The sequence below is a fragment of the Chlorocebus sabaeus genome, chromosome 16 (assembly GCF_047675955.1).
Source record: "Chlorocebus sabaeus isolate Y175 chromosome 16, mChlSab1.0.hap1, whole genome shotgun sequence".
Taxonomy (NCBI): Eukaryota; Metazoa; Chordata; class Mammalia; order Primates; family Cercopithecidae; genus Chlorocebus; species Chlorocebus sabaeus.
The window spans coordinates 31,322,542-31,342,953 of NC_132919.1; the positions used below are offsets into that span (position 1 = coordinate 31,322,542).

Sequence of the window (20,412 nt, forward strand, 5' to 3'; positions counted from 1 at the left end):
CATCCACCGGTGCATCCTCCCTCCCTCCCACCCTCTATGAGATGTGGAAATTTGTGCAATAGACACCAACTTACCAAGTAAGGCAGCAACTTCATACGCCTTCTTCTGTTCAATTGTCTCATAATTGAGAGCTTCAAAAAATATATCCAGAACAAGGATGTTCTCTCTGCAGAGAGAATAGTCAGTACCATACACGGTTAGAGCTATCAGCATTCACAGGGAGCATCTAATACAGCTTTCCCATGGAAAGATGGAGAAATGGAGACCCAGGAAGTGAGGCAGCTTGCCCGAAGTTAGAGCTGGTTAGTGGCAGAGCTGCGGCTTCAAGTCAAGAAGCCTGACTCCCAGCCCAGTTCCGGAGGCCTATATCAGCTACCTCCTTTTGTTCCTTATTTCTGTCTCCCTGCTTTCTGTTTGCACCCTTTGCAGGAGTCCTGCCTGGCTTCCAGGCCTCTGCACCTCCAAAGGCCCTGCCTGGTCCTCAGTATGAAGGTGAGTTTCAGTAATCTCTTGACATGGCTTGCCTTGGCTAGGGTGCCTGCTCCAGCTGACCTCATGGGTAGCCCCTGCCCACTCCTGAGACCCCCTAAATTCCCCCTGGGATTTATAATAAGCTCCTCCTGGTGGGAGGCCCTGCTCTGGCATTGCCGAGTCAATTGCTGAAGTCAGGGAAGGTTTGTAGGGAGCAAACTTGTATCTGCCTGGGGCGTGTACTGACAGAAGCACGGCGGCTTGCTTTGCTCCTTTGGGCAGGTGTGTGAGTGAGACACATCTTGGCAGTAAAAGTTGTTACTGCCTGCAGACTGTGCCAAGCAGCAGGGCCTGGCATCTCCTACAATTCCGTCTCCTCCAATGTGCTCACAATGCCTTCAGTGCCCCATGTTCTCAACCCACTGAGCAAAAGCTGGCTGAGGATGGGGGTCTGGGGACAGTGTTGGCAAGAGGGAGGGGCAGGCGAAGAGAGGAGCAGATTCTTCTTTCCGTGAGCAGGGCTCGCAGGGCAGCTGTTCAAAGTATCACCCTCTCTTGCTTGGCTTGTCTGCTGCTTCCTAACAGTTCCCTTCTTCCCATCTGCCTTTCCCCCGTCTTCTCTATCGCCGCCTGAAGGATCTTTCTAAAACTGCTAAATTGATTCAAATTAAATAAAATTACAGTTCCACTCCCCAGTCACAGGCTGCATTTCAAATGCTCGTCGGCCACATGTGGCTAGCAGCAACCCCACTGGGCACTGCCGACACAGAACATTTCCATCATTGCACAGTATTTGACCTACTGGGGAGCAGTGGTCGAAAATGCAAATTTGAGTCTGTCACTCACCTCTGAAAGCTCTTCAGTGGATCCCTATTCTTTTAGGATAAAGCCCACCCCCTGTGCCCGCTCGGCCTAGCCTACAAGACCCTCTTGCTCTGACACATCCATGCTCCCCTTTGAAGTTTTCTCTTCTGCCCTGTGCTGATGGTCTCTGCTGAGCCTCTGCCTATGACACCCACTTCTCCCACGCTTCCATTCATTTATTCTGTTAAAATACATTGTTTTGAGTGTCAACTCCGTGCTGTACGCTCCACTAGTATTTGGCAGACAACAGAGAACAAAAAAGATAGTTTCCTGCCCTCAGGGGGCTTTCAATCTAGTAGGGCAGACAGGTAATAAACAAGGAAACACAACATGACTATGTAATTACATGCTGTACTGTTATAAAGGAAAACACCAGAGGACTTTGAGAGAAAAATAACAGGAGTGCACCTCATCTAGATGCCTGAGATAACTTCAATTTTATTTTTATTTTTGTTTTATATTTGTTTTAGAGACAGGGTCTAACTATATTGCCCAGGCTGAGCTTGAACTCCTGGCCTGAAGCAATCCTCCTGCCTTGGCCTCCCAAAACATTGGGATTACAGGCATGAGCCACCATGGCTGGCTGGAGATGATATTTAATTGGAGACCTGCTTAAGGAGGAACCAGTTAGGTGGAGGGTGGGAGGAAAAGAATTCTAGGCAGAGGGAATAGAATGTGCAAGTTCTGCCTGGAAAAGTATACATCCTTTAAAAAAATCTCTGGGCCGGGTGAGGTGGCTCACGCCTGTAATCCCAGCACTTTAGGAGGCTGAGGTGGGCGGATCACAAGGTCAGGAGATCGAGACCATCCTGGCTAATACACAGTGAAACCCTGTGTCTACTAAAAATACAAAAAAATTAGCCGGGCGTGGTGGCGGAGGCCTGTAGTTCCAGTTACTCATGAGGCTGAGGCAGGAGAATGGTGTGAACCTGGGAGGTGGACTTTACAGTGAGCCGAGATTGCGCCATGGCACTCCAGCCTGGGCGACAGAGCGAGACTCCGTCTCAAAAAAAAAAAAAAAAAATCTCTGAAGCTTTCCCTGATGTCACCTCATTGCAAGCTGCAGCTAACCCATCATTCTCTCCTTCCATATGCATCCCCCTATGATAGCCAAAGTCACCCTATATGCCATTCAGTGTGTACTTATCTCTCCATAAGACTGCAAGCTCCTTAAGGGCAGGGGCTGTGTCTTACTCATCTTTGCCTTTGCATTCTGAGCATGAAGCAGAGCTTGACACACAGAGGGTGCTCAACGAATGTTTGCTGACTTGAACCGAATGCTTATCTCTGCTTTCCTCCTTGATTGCCTTCAATCTCCTCCTTATCCATTTCCCCCTTCCTCCTGCCTACCACGCCCACTAAACTTACGAGATATATTTTTCTGATTTGTTAAATTTCTTCTCAAGGTACTTGGCTGATGTCTTGCTGGGGATCTTCACCATGGAGAGCTCTTTGTTGTAGCGGGTCAGGTTGCAGGGTGTCCTGCAGAGACAGTAATTGCTGTCCTTTTCCGCCAGCAGACCTGGAGGGGAGAGCGAGGTGGGGCTTAGTCAGGTGTGGGGACTGGGATTTCTAAGGGTCCAGAGTAGCTGGATTCTAGCAGCTGAAAAGTGAGTTGGGAAGGGGTGCTGGTCCAGGGGTGGAAAGCGAGGGGTGGGGATTGTGAAGAGAGGGAACTGGGCTTTTGCTGTAGGTTGATCTTGTTTTCCTTCTGCTTCCTTTAACTGTCATGTCACTCTTTAAAAATTATTGAAATGTGACCACTTTTGCAGAGGTCTCCAAGAGAGTTCTGGTGCCCTCAGCTTCCCATGGCTTTCTTCCCTGCTTCTAGCCTCAGTATTCTCATCCACAGAGTGGGCCACCATCAAAGCAAATGTGGGAGACCGTTTTACCTGAAACCCAGGGCTCTGTGCTAATCCTGCCGGGGCTCCCTCATAGCCAGTGCCCACCTCCTCTGCCTGGTGGGTTAGGATGCAGGCAAAGATCCTTCATTCCTTTCCCTGGAGGCAACTCCCTGCATCTGGAACCCTTCCTGCCCTCTCCTTTCTTCTTCCAATTAGACATAACGTTTAAGGCATCATTTCCCTCTGACAAAGACTTTCTCCCTGATCAAAGTTAGCCAGGCTCTTCAGAGCCCTGTTCTCGACTAGGCGTTGACCTTGGCCCCCATCTGTGCTGGGCCTGCCTAGCCCAGTTTTAGCAAGAATCCTGCTAAAGTCAGTTTAGACAGAATCCCCCACCCTTGATATCTGATCAGCCTGGCCTGCCGTCAGCAGATTTCCCCCTACCTTTGAGGTTTTCTCTGGGTAATTTTACATCTACTGAGCCCTCGCTCTGCTTGATGGCCATGAATCTCCAGCTGTCTTGGCTGTATTCTGAGTTGAGTCCCATCTCTTTCCCCTATTGTGATACTCTTGACACCTGTTGCAATTCCCCTGAATAAAGACTTCCTTACCATTTTAACTAGTGTCAGAGTGATTTTTTCTTTAACACCTTCTTCCCTTTTTCCTCTAGCCACCTCAGTGTTTCAGGCTACCCTGGGTTTTGCTGAGTCTTTGCACACATCAGAAGTCACTCCCTCCCCTCTCAGCCCGGCCTCCTCAGGTCCTGGAGGTATCCGGACCTGAGGCCAACACTGCCTCACTTAGCTCCAGCAAGTGCAGATGCTGAACGAACTTGAGTGCACATTGTTTAAAAAGTCCGCTTGTCTTGATTGTAAGCCATTTCCTGGGTCCAGAGAGAGGCAAGCATGCAGAGTGGGCCTAGCTTTGGGGTGGCAGCTTGTTTGCGTGCTCTCTGTCCCTCCTAGTTTTCCAGCTGGGGAACCAGCAGAGTTCTTCCAACTGGCAGACCCCCAGCAGGCCGCTTGGGGAGGAGGAAGGAGTGTGCTCTGTGTTTTCCATTTGCGCACATGTAATGCAAACCTGACCTTACCTCTCCAGCCCTCCTCCACCTCCCCAGGCTCAATGGAGCAGAAGAAAGATGTGACTTCAGAATCACCTTGGCCTCCCCATGTAGACACCATCGGATTGTGTGAGGGGAGGTATTGCCAAGCTCCTCTGGTGCCCACCTGGCTGCCCACTGTCTATCCTCTCTCCACATCTGTCCTCTCCCCTGCTTTCCTTAGCACCCTCCGTTTCCCTTGAAACCTACTCCTTCTCCATCTCCACCTTCCATACCTCCTTTCTCTCCCCAGTTCCATTTCCAGCCCTCATCCTCTTGCACCACTTCCCTCCCCAACCTTCTCTTCTTCCTCCTCTCCATCTCCCTCTCCCATCCCCGCAGCAACTCCACTCGGCCAGCCCCTTTCTTCTCATCCTCTCTCCATTCCTTCTTCTGCTTGATCTTTCCCCACACCCAGATGATCTCCTGGATCTCAATCTCAGGCCCCCTGCCCCCATGATTCCATCTGTCTCCTGGGTACTGACCTAGGGCAGGTTCTGCACACTCCTTGTGCTGCTCAGGGGTACAGAAAGGGGCATCCCCTGCAAAGAAGAAACACCAGACAGAGTTACTCAGGCAGGAACATTCATGTCAGCAACACCTCCTCTGCTTTGGGCTTAGGGAAGGGAGTGCCTCCTGGCAGTTGAAGGGGCAGTGGCCTGCCAGTGGGCAGTTCGAAGAGAGCCTTGGATCAGAGTGCACCCCAAAGCTGGAAGGTTGGCTTCTGATCTGCTATGTAAGCTTGGGCAGGCTGTTCACCTCGTTGAGCAGGAGACAGTAGGATCTGTATGGCTAACTTCTCCCATGTTTCTCTGTAGGTCCAGCCAGCTCCTGTTGGTGACAGGTGAGCTCGCCTTGAGAATTGAGACTAGGGAGCTGGTGGTAAGCACCTTGTAGGCCTGGCTATACATCATCTTCTTTAACCCATACAGGCACCCTTTGAAGTCAGAAGTACTATATCTGTTTTACCCATGAGAATTTTGAGGCTTAAGCATCTTACCTTCCCAGGACACCAAGCCTAGTAGTGATGGAGGTGGGCTTTGAACAGAGGTCAGTCTGATCCAGAGCCTAGAGCTCTTCTCAGCACAACCACACTGCCATATGGGAACAAGGGTTGCCTTGTGTTTCTTCATTGCTTTGCTTATAATTCCACATTAGTCACTGAGATGTCAGTATTAGTGTCATGGGTGTGATTGACACCTCTACTGCTTGCCTTTGGCTAAGGGTTGGTGGGGAAAACCTCACTGGCTGGTGGCCTAGTCTGAGCATCAGGTGAATAATATTTCCCATTGCTGGATTCTCCTTGCTGGGCTCTCTTTGTAGAAACCCAGGATCTTTTTTCTTTCTTTTACCAAGTGCTAAAGTCCACCATAATGTGTTTTCCTTATCACTTCCCCAAAATCCTTTTTCAGAGCTGAAGAGTTAATAAGCTTTCTCCTTTCCAAAAACAACAGCTTGACATGTTTCCCTGTTTGCTCTGCCTTCTAGGAAGCTCAGAGGACATTTTATTTTATTATTATTTAAAACATACAAATTTATTATTATGTTACAGCTTAGTAGGTCAGAAGTTAGGTATCGGTCTCATTGGTCCAGAATCAAGGTGCTGGGTGGGAGGCCGATATTCTTTTTGGAGGCTGTAGGGGAGAATTCATTTCCTCACCTTTCTCAACTTCCAAAGACCATCCCCACATTCATTGGCCACCCACATCCATCGACTGCCCACATTCTTCCATCCTCAATGTGAACAAGTTTGCATCTCTCTGACCCGTCTTTCATAGTCACTTCTCCCTCTGACCCTAGCTGGAAAAGGGGGATTGATTTTGAGGACTCTGATTAGATTTGGGCCCACCTAGATAATCTCCTCCACTTAAAGTTGGTAACCTTAATCATTTTGGCAAAGTCCCTTTTGACAGAGGCAATTTTAAAGATCAGGAATTTAAATCTTAGATTACTAAGGAAATTGCTGATAACTAATGAAATAATTCAGAATGTAGCAATGAGGATGTTCATTTCAGCATGGATTATAACAGAAAACAATTGGTAATGAACCAAATGTCCAGTATAAGGATTTAGTTAAGTAAAATTGAATAAAGTATGATATAACCATGAAATAACAGCTACTAAATACAATAACAACATTCCAGGCACACAGTAGGTCTTCAGTCAACATGACTTTTGGTGCCCTCTTCCAATATGCTAAATAACAACCACTGACTTTTATGGTTTACAAAACATTTTTATATCCTAGCCTAATTTTCGCGTTGTAACAGCTAATGATTGTGTTTTAAAGACCATAAACGTGAGAACAGAGAGGTTTAGTAAACAGGTCACACAGTAAATGAGCGGAAGAGCCTAAATTAGAAACCAAGGCCCCATTCATGTGTCCCGGCTGCAACACCACGCTCCTCCTCCCCAGATCAGCTTTCCACTCTGCACTTCAGCTTGTGGTATGCCAACTGCATGAGATGGCCACATGCATTGTTAGTGTGGCAACAGAGGTGTCATTACATGCACATTTATTTGCTGGCTGATAGACTATTGCCTCATTTGAAGGAGTGCTAGACATTTGGACACAAAAAGGGAAACATCTGGATGAAAGAAAGAAACATCTGGATGCTCAAACATGTACTACAGGAGCTGTAAGAATTGCAAGCATCCAGTTATCTGGACACTAAACTCTCAGAGGTAAGAGCAGCAGACAATTGGCAAACATTGAACACTGGGATGGACATTCCCCCAACACTGGGTGCTTCTGGATAGCAGGATGCTGTCTTGGTTGCTGGACTAGAAGTTTCCACCTGCCCTCTAAATAGGCACCAAATAACAGAGTCTTCCCAGAACACCATCCTTTTGGATCCTAGCAAAGTGGGTGAAGTGTTTCCCATTAGGATGAGAAATGCAAGGTGGGTCCCAGGCAGATTCCAGGGGACCTGTGGCCACCCTGCCCTGGCACTGACCTGGCATGTGAACCATGCGGCAGTTGCAATTTTCCACGATGTAGCGGGTCTCACAGTCAATCCTACAGGCGGTGATACTGTAAACAGGAAAAAAGTCGAGGCCCATCTCTGAGGATCGGCACTCACCCCACGGTGGGGGCAGGTATGTGAGCTGCAAGACAGGAAGGAGTGGGCGGTAGTCAGCCTCAACAGACTCAGTAACTCATTCATTTACTTACTCAATCAAAAAACAATTATTAAGCATTTAAATACCATTAACTTTATAGATCTTCAACATCTGGCTCTAACATTAGTTTTCTTACCTTATCTTAATTTTTTATTTTTTTTCTTAGAGACAAAGTTTCATCATGTTGCCCAGGTTGGCTTTGAACTCCTGGCTCAAGCAATCCTCCTGTCTCAGCCTCTCTAGTAGTTGAGACTACAGGGGCACACCATCAGGCCCCACTCAACTTAGCTTCTATAACCTTCTTTAAATGTGGTTCTCCTGAGAGTCTCTTAACCCCACCATGTCTTCCCACTCCCACATTTTGTCATCTCGCATCTCTTGGAAAGACCCAACTAAATTCCACCCTCTTGGTTTGAAACATTGGAATCCCAGACCTAGACCTGGAGGACAAAACCCAGAGGAAGATTCAGAATGAAATGGCTCTAGGCACTATCCTTGTTATTTATAGTCCTGGGCCTGGACTAGAGAGACTCCCCAGGTCATGCTGTAGATGGCATCTTTTCCTTTTGAAGAAAATTACACGTCTATTCTCAGAGGTCCAGTGATCATAAATGTTCTCCTAGCATCTATGGTACTTGCCTAGTGGGAATGGGGAGGATGAAGGATGAGGGAAATAATGGTTGTTGAGCATTTTCTAGGTGTTAAGTCCTTTATATCCATTTTTTAAGATTAAAGAATAAAAACACAATAAAATGTACAAATATTAAGTGCACTATTCAATATATTCTAAAAATGTGTTCACCCATGTAACCAGCACACTAACCAAGATAGAGGACATTTTAAATCACCCTAGAAAGTTCGTTTCTGTCCCTGTCCAATCAGTTCCCAACCTACCTGGGTAATCATGGTTATGAATTCTCTCACCATAGGTTGGCATTGCCTGTTCTCAAACTTCATATAAATGAAAGCTTACACTATGTGCTCTTTTGCGTCTAGCTTCTTTCACTCAGCATGATGTCGTTGAGGTTCATCTATATGGTTGTTTGCCCCATGAGTTCTTTCCTTTTTATTGCTGAATAGTTTTCCAGCATTATGTATGACTACACTTCAATTTGCTTATCCTTTCACTTGATCATGGGCGTTTGGATTGTTTCCAGTTTTTGGTAATCATGAAAAACTCCTATGAATATTTATACATAAGTCATTTTGGGGGCATATGTTTTAATTTCTCTTGAGTATAAATGGCTAGCAGTGAAATAGCTGGTCTGTAAGGTAGGTATAGGCACAACCTTATAAGAAACTGCCCAATTGTTATCCAAAGTGGTTCTTCTATTTTGTATTTCCACCAGTAGTGTCTGAGAATTCTCATTACTCTATGTCCATGCCAAATCTTGACTTCATCCACCTTTTTGATTTTAGCCATTTTTGTAGGTATATAGTTGTGTCTCACTTGTATCTGCGGTTCCCTGATGGATGATTTTGAGCACAATTTTACGTGTTTATTGGCCATTCATATATAATATTTTGTGAAATGTCTGAGTTTTCTTGTCCACTAAAAATTATTATTTTTTTACTTTTACTTTTGGGTTGTAAGAGTTGTTCGTATATTCTGGATTCAAGTCCTTTGTCAGATACATGTATTGTAAATATTTTGTCTATACCACCTATAGTCTGTGGCTTACCTTTTCATTCTCTTAATAGTATCTATTTTTTAAAATCAACTTCAGAAGATATAATTTATATACAATAAAATGCATCAATTTTAATGTGCAATTTAATAAATTTTTACAAGTGTATACACCCTTGTAACAACTACACTAATCAGGTATAGAACATTTCCATGAACCCCCAGAATTTCCTATTTGCAGTCACTTCCCCCCTGCCAACTCTCAGGCAACCCCCAATATGCTTTCTGTTATTATAAACTAGGTTTGCCTGTGTTAGTATTGTATATAAATAGAATCAAACAGTATGCATTCTTTTGTGTCTGGCTTCTTTCTCTCAGCATAATGCTTTTGAGATTCATTCATGCTTTTGCACGTTTTAGTAGTTCATTATTTTTTTGTTGCTGAGTCTTACTTCTTCCTTTCTAGTCTTTATTATTATTTTTAATTTATTTTTCTTACCCTGCTGTATTAGCTAGAAAGTATCATGTTGGAATAAAACTGGAGAGAGAGGGTATCTTCCCTTGTTCCTGATCTTAGGAAGGAGGGTTCATTATTTCACCAATATTAGGCAAATGTTTTTCTTAGATGTGCTTGTCACATTGAGAAAGTTCTGTCTTATTTCTCATTTGCTGAGAGTTTTTTTATCATCAATGATATATATTTTGGCAAATATATTTTCTACTTCTATTGAGATGATCACACGGCTTTTCTTCTTCATTCTATTAACACAGTGAATGGTATTGATAGATCTGAAGACGTTGAAACCAACTTATATTCCTGGGATAAACTCCACTTAGTCATAATTTATTATCCTCCTTATATATTGCTCTATTCAATTTGCTAGTATCTTGTGGAGGTTTTTTGCACCTATGTTTATGAGGCATATTGTATTTAATTTACTTTTCTTATAATCTCCTGGTCAAGTTTTGGTATTGGGAGTATGCTGACCTTATGAAAGCAGTTATGAAGTGTTTCCTCTTTCTCTATTTTCTGAATTTGTATGGACTTGGTGCCATTTCTAACTTAAATGTTTGATAGAATTTGCCAGTGAAGCCATCTGGACCTGGTGATTGTGTGTATGCATGTGAAGACTTTTAATTATGAATTCAATTCCTTTAATAGATATAGAGACATTCAGATTTTCTATTTCTGTTCTTGTGCTAGTTTTGGTAAGTTGTGTTTTTTCCCCAAGGAATTTGTTCATTTCATCTAGATTTTTGAATTTGTGGGCATAAAGTTGTATGTAATATTCTCTCACCATTTTTTAATGTCTGTAGGATCTATGGTTATGTCTTTTCATGCCTGATTGTTGGTAATTTGTATTCTATTTTTCCTTATTGTTAATAATTTCTAATTTCATTATGCTTTGGTCAGAAAACATCCTCCCGATGGTTTCATTTCTTTAACATTTATTGAGATGTTTTTATGATACTGGACCAGAAAAATAAATCAGTGTTTGATCTTGTTGAATGTTCTATATGCACTTGAAAAGTATATGCATTCTGTAACTGTTGGCATACTTTTTATAAAAGGCAATTAGGTTTAGTTGTTTAATAGTGTTGCTCGGATCTTCTATATCTTTACTAACTTTTTAGTCTACTTATTCATCAATTATGAGAGAGGAGTATCAAAACATCTAATTATGACTATGGATTTGTCTGTTTCTTCCTTTAGTTTTCTCAATTTTTGCTTTGGGTATTTCTGAAACTTATTAGGCATATACATATTTAGGATTGCTACGTCTTCCGGATGACTTGATCCTGTCATCATTGTGAATAATCATCTCATGCAATGTCCTTGTTTTGAAGTTTACTTTGCATGATAACAGACGTGGCAGTTTTATTCTCCAACTATTTATCTTTTTCTATCTATTATTTTGTTTTCATCCTTTTACTGTTAACTGTCAGAATCTTTATATATTTAAGGTACATCTCCTTTTGAATGTGTTTTTAAGGTACATCTATTTGAGTGTCGTATTTTATCCTGTCTGACAATCTCTGTCTTTTAATTGGAGGGTTTGATCTATTTACACTTACTGCAATTTTTGATATAGTTGGGTTGAAGTTATCATGTTGTTCTTTGTTTCCTATTTGTCCCCATTTCTATTTCTTCTTTTGTTCTCTGTCTTCTGACTCTTTTTGGGTTAACTGAATATTATTTTAATAGTTCATTCTGTTTTCTCCTTTGAGTTTCAACTTATACCTCTTTGTATTATTATTTTTAATTGTTGCTCTAGGATTTACAGTATTCATCCTTAACATCACAACATAACTTGAATTAATATTATGCCAGTTCACATATAATTCTATTAATTCTATTTATATTGCTTGTGTGTCATACATTTTACTTCTGCCTCTGTTATAAACACTATAATACACTGTTTGTTTGTTTGTTTTTGTTTTGAGACAAAGTCTCACTCTCTTAGACAGGCTGGAGTGCAGTGGCGTGATCTCTGCTCTCTGCAATCTCTGTCTCCTGGGTTTAAGCAATTCTCCTGCCTCAGTCTCCCAAGTAGCTGGGACTATAGGCATGCACCACCATGCCCAGCTAATTTTTGTACTTTTATAGAGACAGACTTTCACCATGTTGGCCAAGCTGGTCTCAAACTCCTGACCTCAAATGATCCACCTGCCTCAGCCTCCCAAGTGCTGGGATTACAGGCGTGAGCCACTGTGCCTGGTCACACTGTTAATATTATTTTTGCCTTAAGCAGCCCATTGACTTTTAAAGAAGAAAGAAAGCTTATGTTTTATATTTATCCACATATACACCATTTTTATTGTTCATCATGCTTCTTACAGATCTGAATTTTCCATTTGATATTATTTCCCATCAGGCTGAAGAATCTCTTTTAACTTTTTTTTTTTTTTTTTTTGAGAATGGGTTTACTTGTGGCAAAATTTCTCAGTTTTCATTCCTTAAGTTTCATTCCTGAAGTTTCATTCCTTAAGGCGAGGAGTTCAAGACCAGCCTAGGCAACGTAGTGATAGTGATGGCAGTGGCTGTTACCATCATGCTGGCTGCAGCTGTGCAGCTGGGGCGCACACTCCATGGAGCCAGTGGGAGCCCTGACCCTTCTGAGTTAAGACTGGAGCTCCCCGTGCCACTGCACCCACAGCTGCAGACCCAGGCCTCCTGTAACTCCTGGGCAGGGCTACAGCCACCCAAACTGCAGCTGTGGATCCGAGTCTCCCTGTGCTCTTTTGGGAGCTGGCAACAGGAAGGATCTGCCTTCCTGGGGTTGCAGCTGCAGCTGCGGCACCCACGGCTGCAGACCTGGGCCTCCCACTCCAGGAAGCAGGGAGGAGCAGGGGACAAGTGGGAGCCCTGCCCCTTCCAAGTTGGTGGGTGGGAGCTCCCAGGTACAGCTGCAGCTGCCCTCCCAGTGCAGGACCTGGGCATCTCTGTATCCTGCACCCTGAGTGGCCCCAGAAGGGACTACCCCAACCCGTCCCTGCAGACTGGTGGGTGTCTGCTCCCACTGCCTGGCCCCTCTTGGCTCTTGGAGCCTCCTCTGAACTTGGAGCAGGGTTGGGGGCCAAGGCCCGGGGCCATGAATTACAGCAAGGCCCGGGGCCATGAATTACAGCAGGAGGCAGACTGATTCCTGGTAGGAAGGGGGTGGGTCCCCAGTAACGACCCACCTTCAGACCAGGGAGGCTCACCTCCAAGACCTGAAGGCTGTGGGATGGACTGCCAGTCTTGCCCACTGGAGTTGGGACTCAGGGTGCCCCTTCCAGGCCCACCCATGGCTGCTCATGCATGAATCGGCACACACTTCCTCCCCTCTGAGGTCCATAAAAGCCCTGGGCTCGGCCAAAGCGGAACAGAGGATGGCCAGAGGACCAAGAGGTCACAGAGACGAGACTGGACGACCAGCTGCAGAGAGGAGTACTTTCTCTGCTGAAAGCTGGAGATGATGGGATGACCAGCTGCAGAGAGGAGTACCCTCTCCACTGAGAGCTGCAGAGATGACCTGCCAGCAGAGGGGAGCTACCCTCCAGGGCCTTCTCGCTGCTGAGAGCTGAACACTCGACGGGGTGAGCTGCCTGCAGAGAGGAGTTACCCACTTCTCTGAGCTGTTCTAACACTAAATAAAACTCATCTCCTTCTCCTTCCCTTCTCTTTCTCCTTCTCCTTCTCTTTCTTCTTCTTTTTCTTCTTCTCCCTTCACTTGTCTGCATCCTTCATTCTTCCTGGATGCAGGACAAGAACTCAGGCAAAGGCACCATGGCCACAGAGGTTTCCAGGCAGAAAAATCGACACCCTAGAGATCCTGTAACAATACCCTGTGTCTAGCAAGTAAAAGTAGTCAGGTGTGGTAGTGCACCCCTGCAGTCTCAGCTACTCAGGAGGCTGAGGTGGGAGGATCGCTTGAACCCAGGAGTTCAAGGCTACAGTGAGCTATGATTGTGCCACTGCACTCCAGCCTGGGTGACAGAGCATGAGGCTCCTCTAAAACAAACAAATAAATAAACACCCAAAACCAACTAAAAAAAACCTACAACGTCTTAGTTTTTTCATTATTTTTGAAAGATTTTGGCTGTAGATAGAATTCTAGGTTGATAAGTGTCTTCTTCCAGAATTTCAAAGGTGTTATTCCTCTGTCTCGGCCTCCATTGTTTCTGATGAGAATCAGTCATATTCTTTTTATTGTTCCCTGCAGGTATTATGCCCCCTTTTCTCCCTCTGGTTGCCTTTGTGCTTTTCTCTCCATCTTTGCTTCTCAGGATTTAAACTACATTATGCTTAAGTGTGATTTTCTTTGTAGTTATCCTGCTTGGGGATTCTTGAGAATCCTGGATCTGTGAAATGATGCTTTTGAACAAATTTGAAAAAATATTAGCCAGTATTTCTTCAACTGTTTTTCTGCCTGATTCCGTCTCTCCTCTCAGGGATACCGCTTATATTCATGTTGGAGTACTCGACACTGCTCACAAGTCATTGGCACTCTATTCCCTTCCATTAGTCTTTTTTCTCTTTATGTATTATTTTAATAATTTTTATTAACCTGTGCTCAAGTTTGGCATTCATTTATTGTTTTGTATCCAATCTTCTGTTGATTCCATAAAACAATTTGTAAATTTCAGATGGTATGTTTTTCAGTTCTAGGGCTTTCATTTTTTTTTTAAAGGTTTCCATATCTTGACTAAAATTTTCTCATTATTTACATCTTTTTCTGCAATTATTTAACATGTTTATCATTGTTATTATAAAGTTGCTGTTTTCTAATTCCAACATTGGGATTATATGTAGATCTATTTCTACTGGTGGTTTATTTTTCTTTTCATGTTTCCCCTCTTTCCTCATGTGTCTAGGAATTTTTGATTGTATACTGGGAGACAGTCATTTTTATTATATACTGAACATTTCAGATAACTCTTTTTGGTGACTCTGGGTAGATTTTCATTCTCTGAATGCGGTTGAGTTTTGTTCTAGTAGGTGGTTAAATTAATGGTGTACTACTTTGATTTCATGGAGACATTGTTTAAGGCTTAGTTTAGAGATAGGTATATTTTAGTTTTGTCCTTAGTCCTGGGGTTTAGCTCCTGGTCTTGGGATGTGATCTTAACTCCTAAGGAATAACACTTCTGGGCTTAATGGACAGCCTGAGTTGTTCATCAAGATTTTCTAATTTGGTGAGATTTATATGTAGCCTATCTTCCCATGCAATGGCAGCAGCTGAAATTACTACTCAGCTCTTTCAACTGTTGTCATCCCCCTGGGCTTTTTAGACTCTCTCCCTATCCACATACAGTTCAAAGTTCAACCTAGATTTTAGGGATGTTTGTGTAAAAATTTGAGGGATCTCCCTCTGTGGGTCCCTTTTTTCTAGGATTTACCCTTCCAATTTTCAGCCTTTCTGGCAACCCTGAATACTGATTTCTGGTTCTTTAACTTAATGCTTGCTGATTTCTGGTTGAGCTCCATCCCCAGTATTCCCTTAGAACTTTGAAATGCCCTCAAGGGAGAAGTCAGGTAAATAAACATGTGCTCTCTGGTTTATGCCTGGTTTTGGTCTCTCTCCAGTGCTGTCAAATAGTAGTTTGAAAATATTTTGTCCACAGTTTATGATTGCTATTTCCAGGAGAGTTAGTCTGATATTAGCTTCTCCACCATTACTGAAAAACCAAAAGGCTTTATACTTACTTACTTTAATATTTGCAGGGCTTTTTTTTTTTTTGAGGTAGATGTTTCTATTATCATGTTATTGATGAGGAAACTGAGTTTCAGGAAGGTTAAGTAGTCTGTGCAAGATCACATACCTTGTGAGGGGCAGAGTCAGCAGATTTCTGATCCTAAACATGTGCTTGCTAGTGACATAGTGCCACAATGCCCCATATGTCATGGAAATCGATGGGAGGGATGGAGAAACCCTCCACGGAGCACTTTTCAGACCTTATTTATTTAGTTAGTTAGTTTTAGAGACAGAGTCTTGCTTTATTGCCCAGGTTGGAGTGCAGTGCCATGATCATAGCTCACCGCAGCCTTGAACTCCTGGACTCAAGCGATCTTCCTGCCTCAGCCTCCCAAGGAGTTAGGACTACAGGGATGTACCACCACAGACAGCTAATATTTTGAACATTTTTTTTTTTTTTGTAGAGATGTAGTCTTGTTAGGGTCTCAATCTTTCTGCCTCCACCTCCTAAAGCACTGGGATTACAAGTGTGAGTCATCATGCCCAGCCTTTCTTTGGTTTTATCTAACTGCCCTGTTCTTCCTTTCCCATGAAGCCTTGCTCTACTTTGTCATATTACTCTTTCTTTTCAGTTTGTGAGCTAAACAGGCTTTCACAGAGATTTCCTGTATGACCTTGAATAAATCACTGCTCCCCTCTGGACCTTAGTTTCTCATCTGTAAATAGGAAGGAATTGGAAGGTAGACACCACCAAGTCCCATTCAAGTGTTGATATTCTACGATTTAGAATTGGTTGGATCCCCTACATTGCTCAATATTGGATCCATGAACACACAATCTGGATTTTGGAGGGACTAATCATGCCTTTTGGGCAGGGACTGGGGGTCTAAAATGATGTAGATTAACTTTGAGGGAAACTCGTTTCTTTCTCTTCTACTAAAATGGGTTCTTACAATGGGTAGAAAATGAATGTAGCTGGTGAAGCTCTGGAGATGGGCCAAGGTTTGTTCAGGGTCAGCCACTTCCCCCTCTTTTTTTTTGCAGAGGTCATGATTCAGATACTCCGCCTACCCTGCTGTGGCTGTTTCATCATTTGCTCCATCAGCGTCTCTGAAGCCTCATACACAACAGCAGCTGGAAAATTACTGTGTGCACAGCACCGACTCTTGCTTACCAATGAGTGTCTGAAAGTGGGTTGGAGTATTTGTTTATCCTGGGTAAGCAAAGCCTCAGGGGGAACCTGAAGCACCATCCTCAAATATCTGAAGAACTGTCTCTGGGAAGAATTAGATTTGTTTTCTGGCATCCCAAGGGAAAGATAGACACAAGAATAGTTGTAATAAGGAACGTGGGATGATGATAACGTTTATTTTTGTTGCAGGCACTGTGGTAGGCACATTATAAGCATTGGATACATTCTGGCTCAACATAAGGAAGAACTTTCTAATCTCCTGGTATAATTCAATAACAAAATCACTGTCTTGGGAGTGAGTTCTCCATCACCAGGGCTGTTCAAGCAGAAACTATACAACAAGTTGGCTGGGATGGGAAGAGAGAGAGATTCAAGCATTGGGTGTACAGTTAGATGAGATGACTTCCATGATCTCTTAAGCCCCTGTGTCTAATCATAGACCTTAAATCTCTTATTCTAATTTGAGAATGAGAGCTAGCAGAATGACCCATGCGGAACTTTTCTCTTTCATGAGACCACTGTGTGACTTTGGGTAAGCTACACAGCCCCATCCCTCAGCCCCAGCTTTTAGTTTCCTTATCTGATTAAATAAGTTCAGTGCTCATATGCTAGTAGGTGCTTGCCAAGACTTAGTTCTCATCCTCTTCTCTTAATAAACTCCTTCATGTTTTTCTATCCTTTCATTTATTCAACAAATATCCTAGCTCCGCCTTGGCTCTCTTTACAATTTGGCTAAACAGTCCAGCCCTTTTTGGCTTAAGTTATTTTGAGTTGAGTTTCTTGTGATAATGACTCCTGCCTGGTTCAGACATCCAAGTCAAGGTGTCATCAGGAAGATGGATCTATGGGAGTGGAGCTGGGAGAGAGATCTGGGCTACAGACATGAATGTGGGAGTCATTAGTGTATAATGAAGATGTAGGGTGGATGACCTAGCCCGGAGATCGAGGAGAGACACCCAGGATTGAGATGCTTCTGCATGTACTTGACAACTCATCCTCCCCACTCTTTCTCCACTGTGCCATGGAGCTGGAGGCTTTGATAATTGCTTAAATTTACCACCAGAGCAAGGAATGCAGAACTTTTGTGATTAAATACCCTGGTGCATGTCTTTCATCGCTCCACTGTCTGGAGCTTCCCTCAACAGTCGCTTTCATTTTGTGGAGAGAAGCTGATGTTTGCCCTTAACCTGCCTGGGGACATCCTTATGTTGTTCTTCAATCATTGACTTTTCCAGCGTCTCCCAGACCAAAGATCCCAAGGCACACCAGCAGGTGGCACTGCAGCAAGCACAGCTGCCCAAGGCACTCTCCTCAGTCTTTGCAGCCCTAAGGGGAGTCCAGCCAATCTCCTAGGACCTTGCCAAGCTCCCTGGGCCCTTCCCTCCTTTGTATCTGCAGCCACACTCTGAGGCTTTGACTTAGATGCTGCTGTGAGCAGATGCTGAGAAGATGATGAAACTGCTTAAGAGTATGTTGTTTCTGCTCCTGGAAAGGGCAGGAAAGCATACATGAGGAGAGAGGAAAAAGGAGGGATACAGGGAGAGATACACACCTCGCTCACCTGATACCCACCTGACTCTTCTGTTATGTCAGCCTCTAGGCCTTCTGCAGCAGGGATTGGACGTGGCACTCACAGGGCTGTTCTGTGGTGCTACAGGGATTGGACATTTGCTTACATGGACCAAAGTCCATTAGGCTTGGGGGTATCCCTGAGGGTTCCTGCCCAGGCAGAGGTCAGGATCTTCAGCCTTGCCTGGCCTGGCCTCCTCCTTTTCCTCACTGACCCGTGTGTCTGAGATCCTGGCTCGTCTTCTGCTGGGAATGCCCATTTAAGAGCCTGTGCTGCATGGTCAAGACTACGCTGGGTTTGAATCCTGGCCCTGACACCACCTTAGCTGGGGGACCTTGGACAAATGGTTGAGAGCCTCTCTCACCTTCCCTTCTGCATAAGAATCAATCCTGAGATACTGGCTACTTCAAAGGATGCTGTGAGTTTTGAACATGTTAAAGTATGTGTAACCCAGCTATTACCCTTGGCTGACATCTGCTCTCTGTTCTGCATAATAGGACCTGACATAAAACGCAGCCCCTTGTTAAATTGTACAGAATGCCCACTCACCCTGGCTGTTAGAACATACAGGAGGTATCAGAGGGAGTTGGAGGAAGGGGCTACCTCAGAGCAAAGCAAAACCTTTGACTGCAAGAGACGATTCTACTCCTCCTTCACCTGCCTGATCCTGCTCCCTCCCCATCTTTTTCTCTCTTTCTTCTCCCTCCTCCTTTCTCTCTCACTCATGTGCTCTTACCCTTTTCCAGGAGCAGAATCAACATGTTCCTAAGCAGTTTCATCCTATTCTGAAGTCTTGGCACATGGCAACATCCTTTCCCACGGAGTCTCACTCTATCGTAGTATTTTCCCAAGGAAAGGAAGTTCCCTCCCTAAGAGGAATTCCAAGGCTAGATGTTAAGATATTTTTCTGCCTTGTTGTATAACAAGATGGAACATCTCCAAGAGTGCCTGATGTATATAGATGGTGAATAAACGGCAGCCACGGTCTCACCGTGAGTCAGAATTGCCGTTCTATCTCCCCAGTTAGGAGGTTGGCTCAGGGAGTGCAGTGAGTGATGGCTGGAGCCCACCTGGCCATGCCTTTGCGTCAGTCATGAAGAGACACACTCCAGTGACCCATGGTTCCAATGAAGTCTCCTCTCCGGGATCTCTGTCTGTGTATTATTAGCTGGGAAGCTAGCATCCAACGGTGTTGACCACTTCTTCACAATGGTGTCAGCAATGCAATATAGTGGGTGGTGGTGTGAGAAGAGCACTATTGGGGCATGAATTGTAACCTCTCAGCCTAACTTATCTGCTCCATTGAATCAGGGGTCTGGACCAGAAGGTTGCTAAGCTCCAGGGTCTTCAAAGTCTTTGAGTCTACACAGCTCACTTACTGCCATCCAGGATGGAGGGTGGCAGGCGGATGGGCTACTCTCAGATGACTAGGACTAGGGTGGTCTAAATATTTAGGTCAGAAATGTTTTCTTCCTTTTTTTCTTTGTCTGGAGAAACTGATCAAGATGAGGCCAGCATGACCCTAGCTTAGAGCCAGCCTGAAAGCCTTCTTGCTGGGAAAAACTGCCTTGGGAGTGGAGGCAAAAAGTCTCCTTTGCTATCTGTTTTTCAGAGCATAGTCAAACGGAGTGTTTGGCTTGCTCAGCAAGGCTCTATCATTGACAAGGTAGTGCTCAACCTGACGGATGTGTCCTTTGAGAATGTGAGAGACAGGAGTCGGGGTGCACCCTGGGCTGTTACCTTGTTGGGGGCCTCAGAAAGACTTTTGTTAGTCGAACTAGCCCAGTAGTCCAACCTAGTTGTATAAAGACTTCATTAATTCCTAGAATGTGTCAGGCACAGGGCCAGACACTGGGGCTATAGAGATGCATAAAACAGGGTACTTGCTCTCAAGGGGCCTCTGTTTGCCTTAGCCCCTCCTGCTACCATCTTGAGGCACATCTCCAGAGCCCTGGAACCTGTTCTCTCCCTCCTCCTCCTCCTGCCCACACAGCTGAGGGGTGGTGGGAAGAACTGGTGAGCTCTGTGGTCTTCGTCAAGTTACCTAACTACTCTGGGCCTCAGTTTCCTTATCTGCAAAACAGAGATAATAATTTTCAACTCTGAGGACTTCCTGAGAGTTAAATTAGACAATACACATGGATGCACCTTACACAGTGTTGACATGCGTCTGTTGAGTCTGAGTGTTTAGGTTAGGAAAGCACTTATGAAAGTCCTTCATTCAAGGTGGCAGTATGGTGGCTGGTTCATTTGCCTGTCGTAATTGCCATCCTCCTCTTAGAACATCCCCGTGTCTCTTCTTGCTCACTGGATCTCAGGGTTTGACATATAGTGGGTGCTTGATGCTTGTTTGTTGAATGAACGAATGAGCAAATGAATGCATTTCCCTATCCTGCTTTCTCCCAGCCCCAGACCAGAGGATAAGTACAAGAGACTGCCTCCT

The 20,412-nt window shown here is 44.4% G+C and overlaps 1 protein-coding gene across 2 annotated transcripts in view; it reads right to left on the minus strand.

The window, feature by feature from the left end:
- ASIC2 (acid sensing ion channel subunit 2) overlaps window positions 1-20,412 on the minus strand; it is a 288,559-nt gene that overhangs the window by 8,109 nt on the left and 260,038 nt on the right. For both annotated transcript variants that reach the window (XM_008011004.3, XM_073004848.1), the window contains exons 4-7: window positions 7,236-7,386; window positions 4,764-4,820; window positions 2,704-2,857; window positions 75-166 (exon numbers count right to left, since the gene is read on the minus strand). In XM_008011004.3, coding sequence (XP_008009195.1) covers window positions 75-166; window positions 2,704-2,857; window positions 4,764-4,820; window positions 7,236-7,386 — 454 coding nt within the window. The remainder of the gene's footprint in view (window positions 1-74; window positions 167-2,703; window positions 2,858-4,763; window positions 4,821-7,235; window positions 7,387-20,412) is intronic.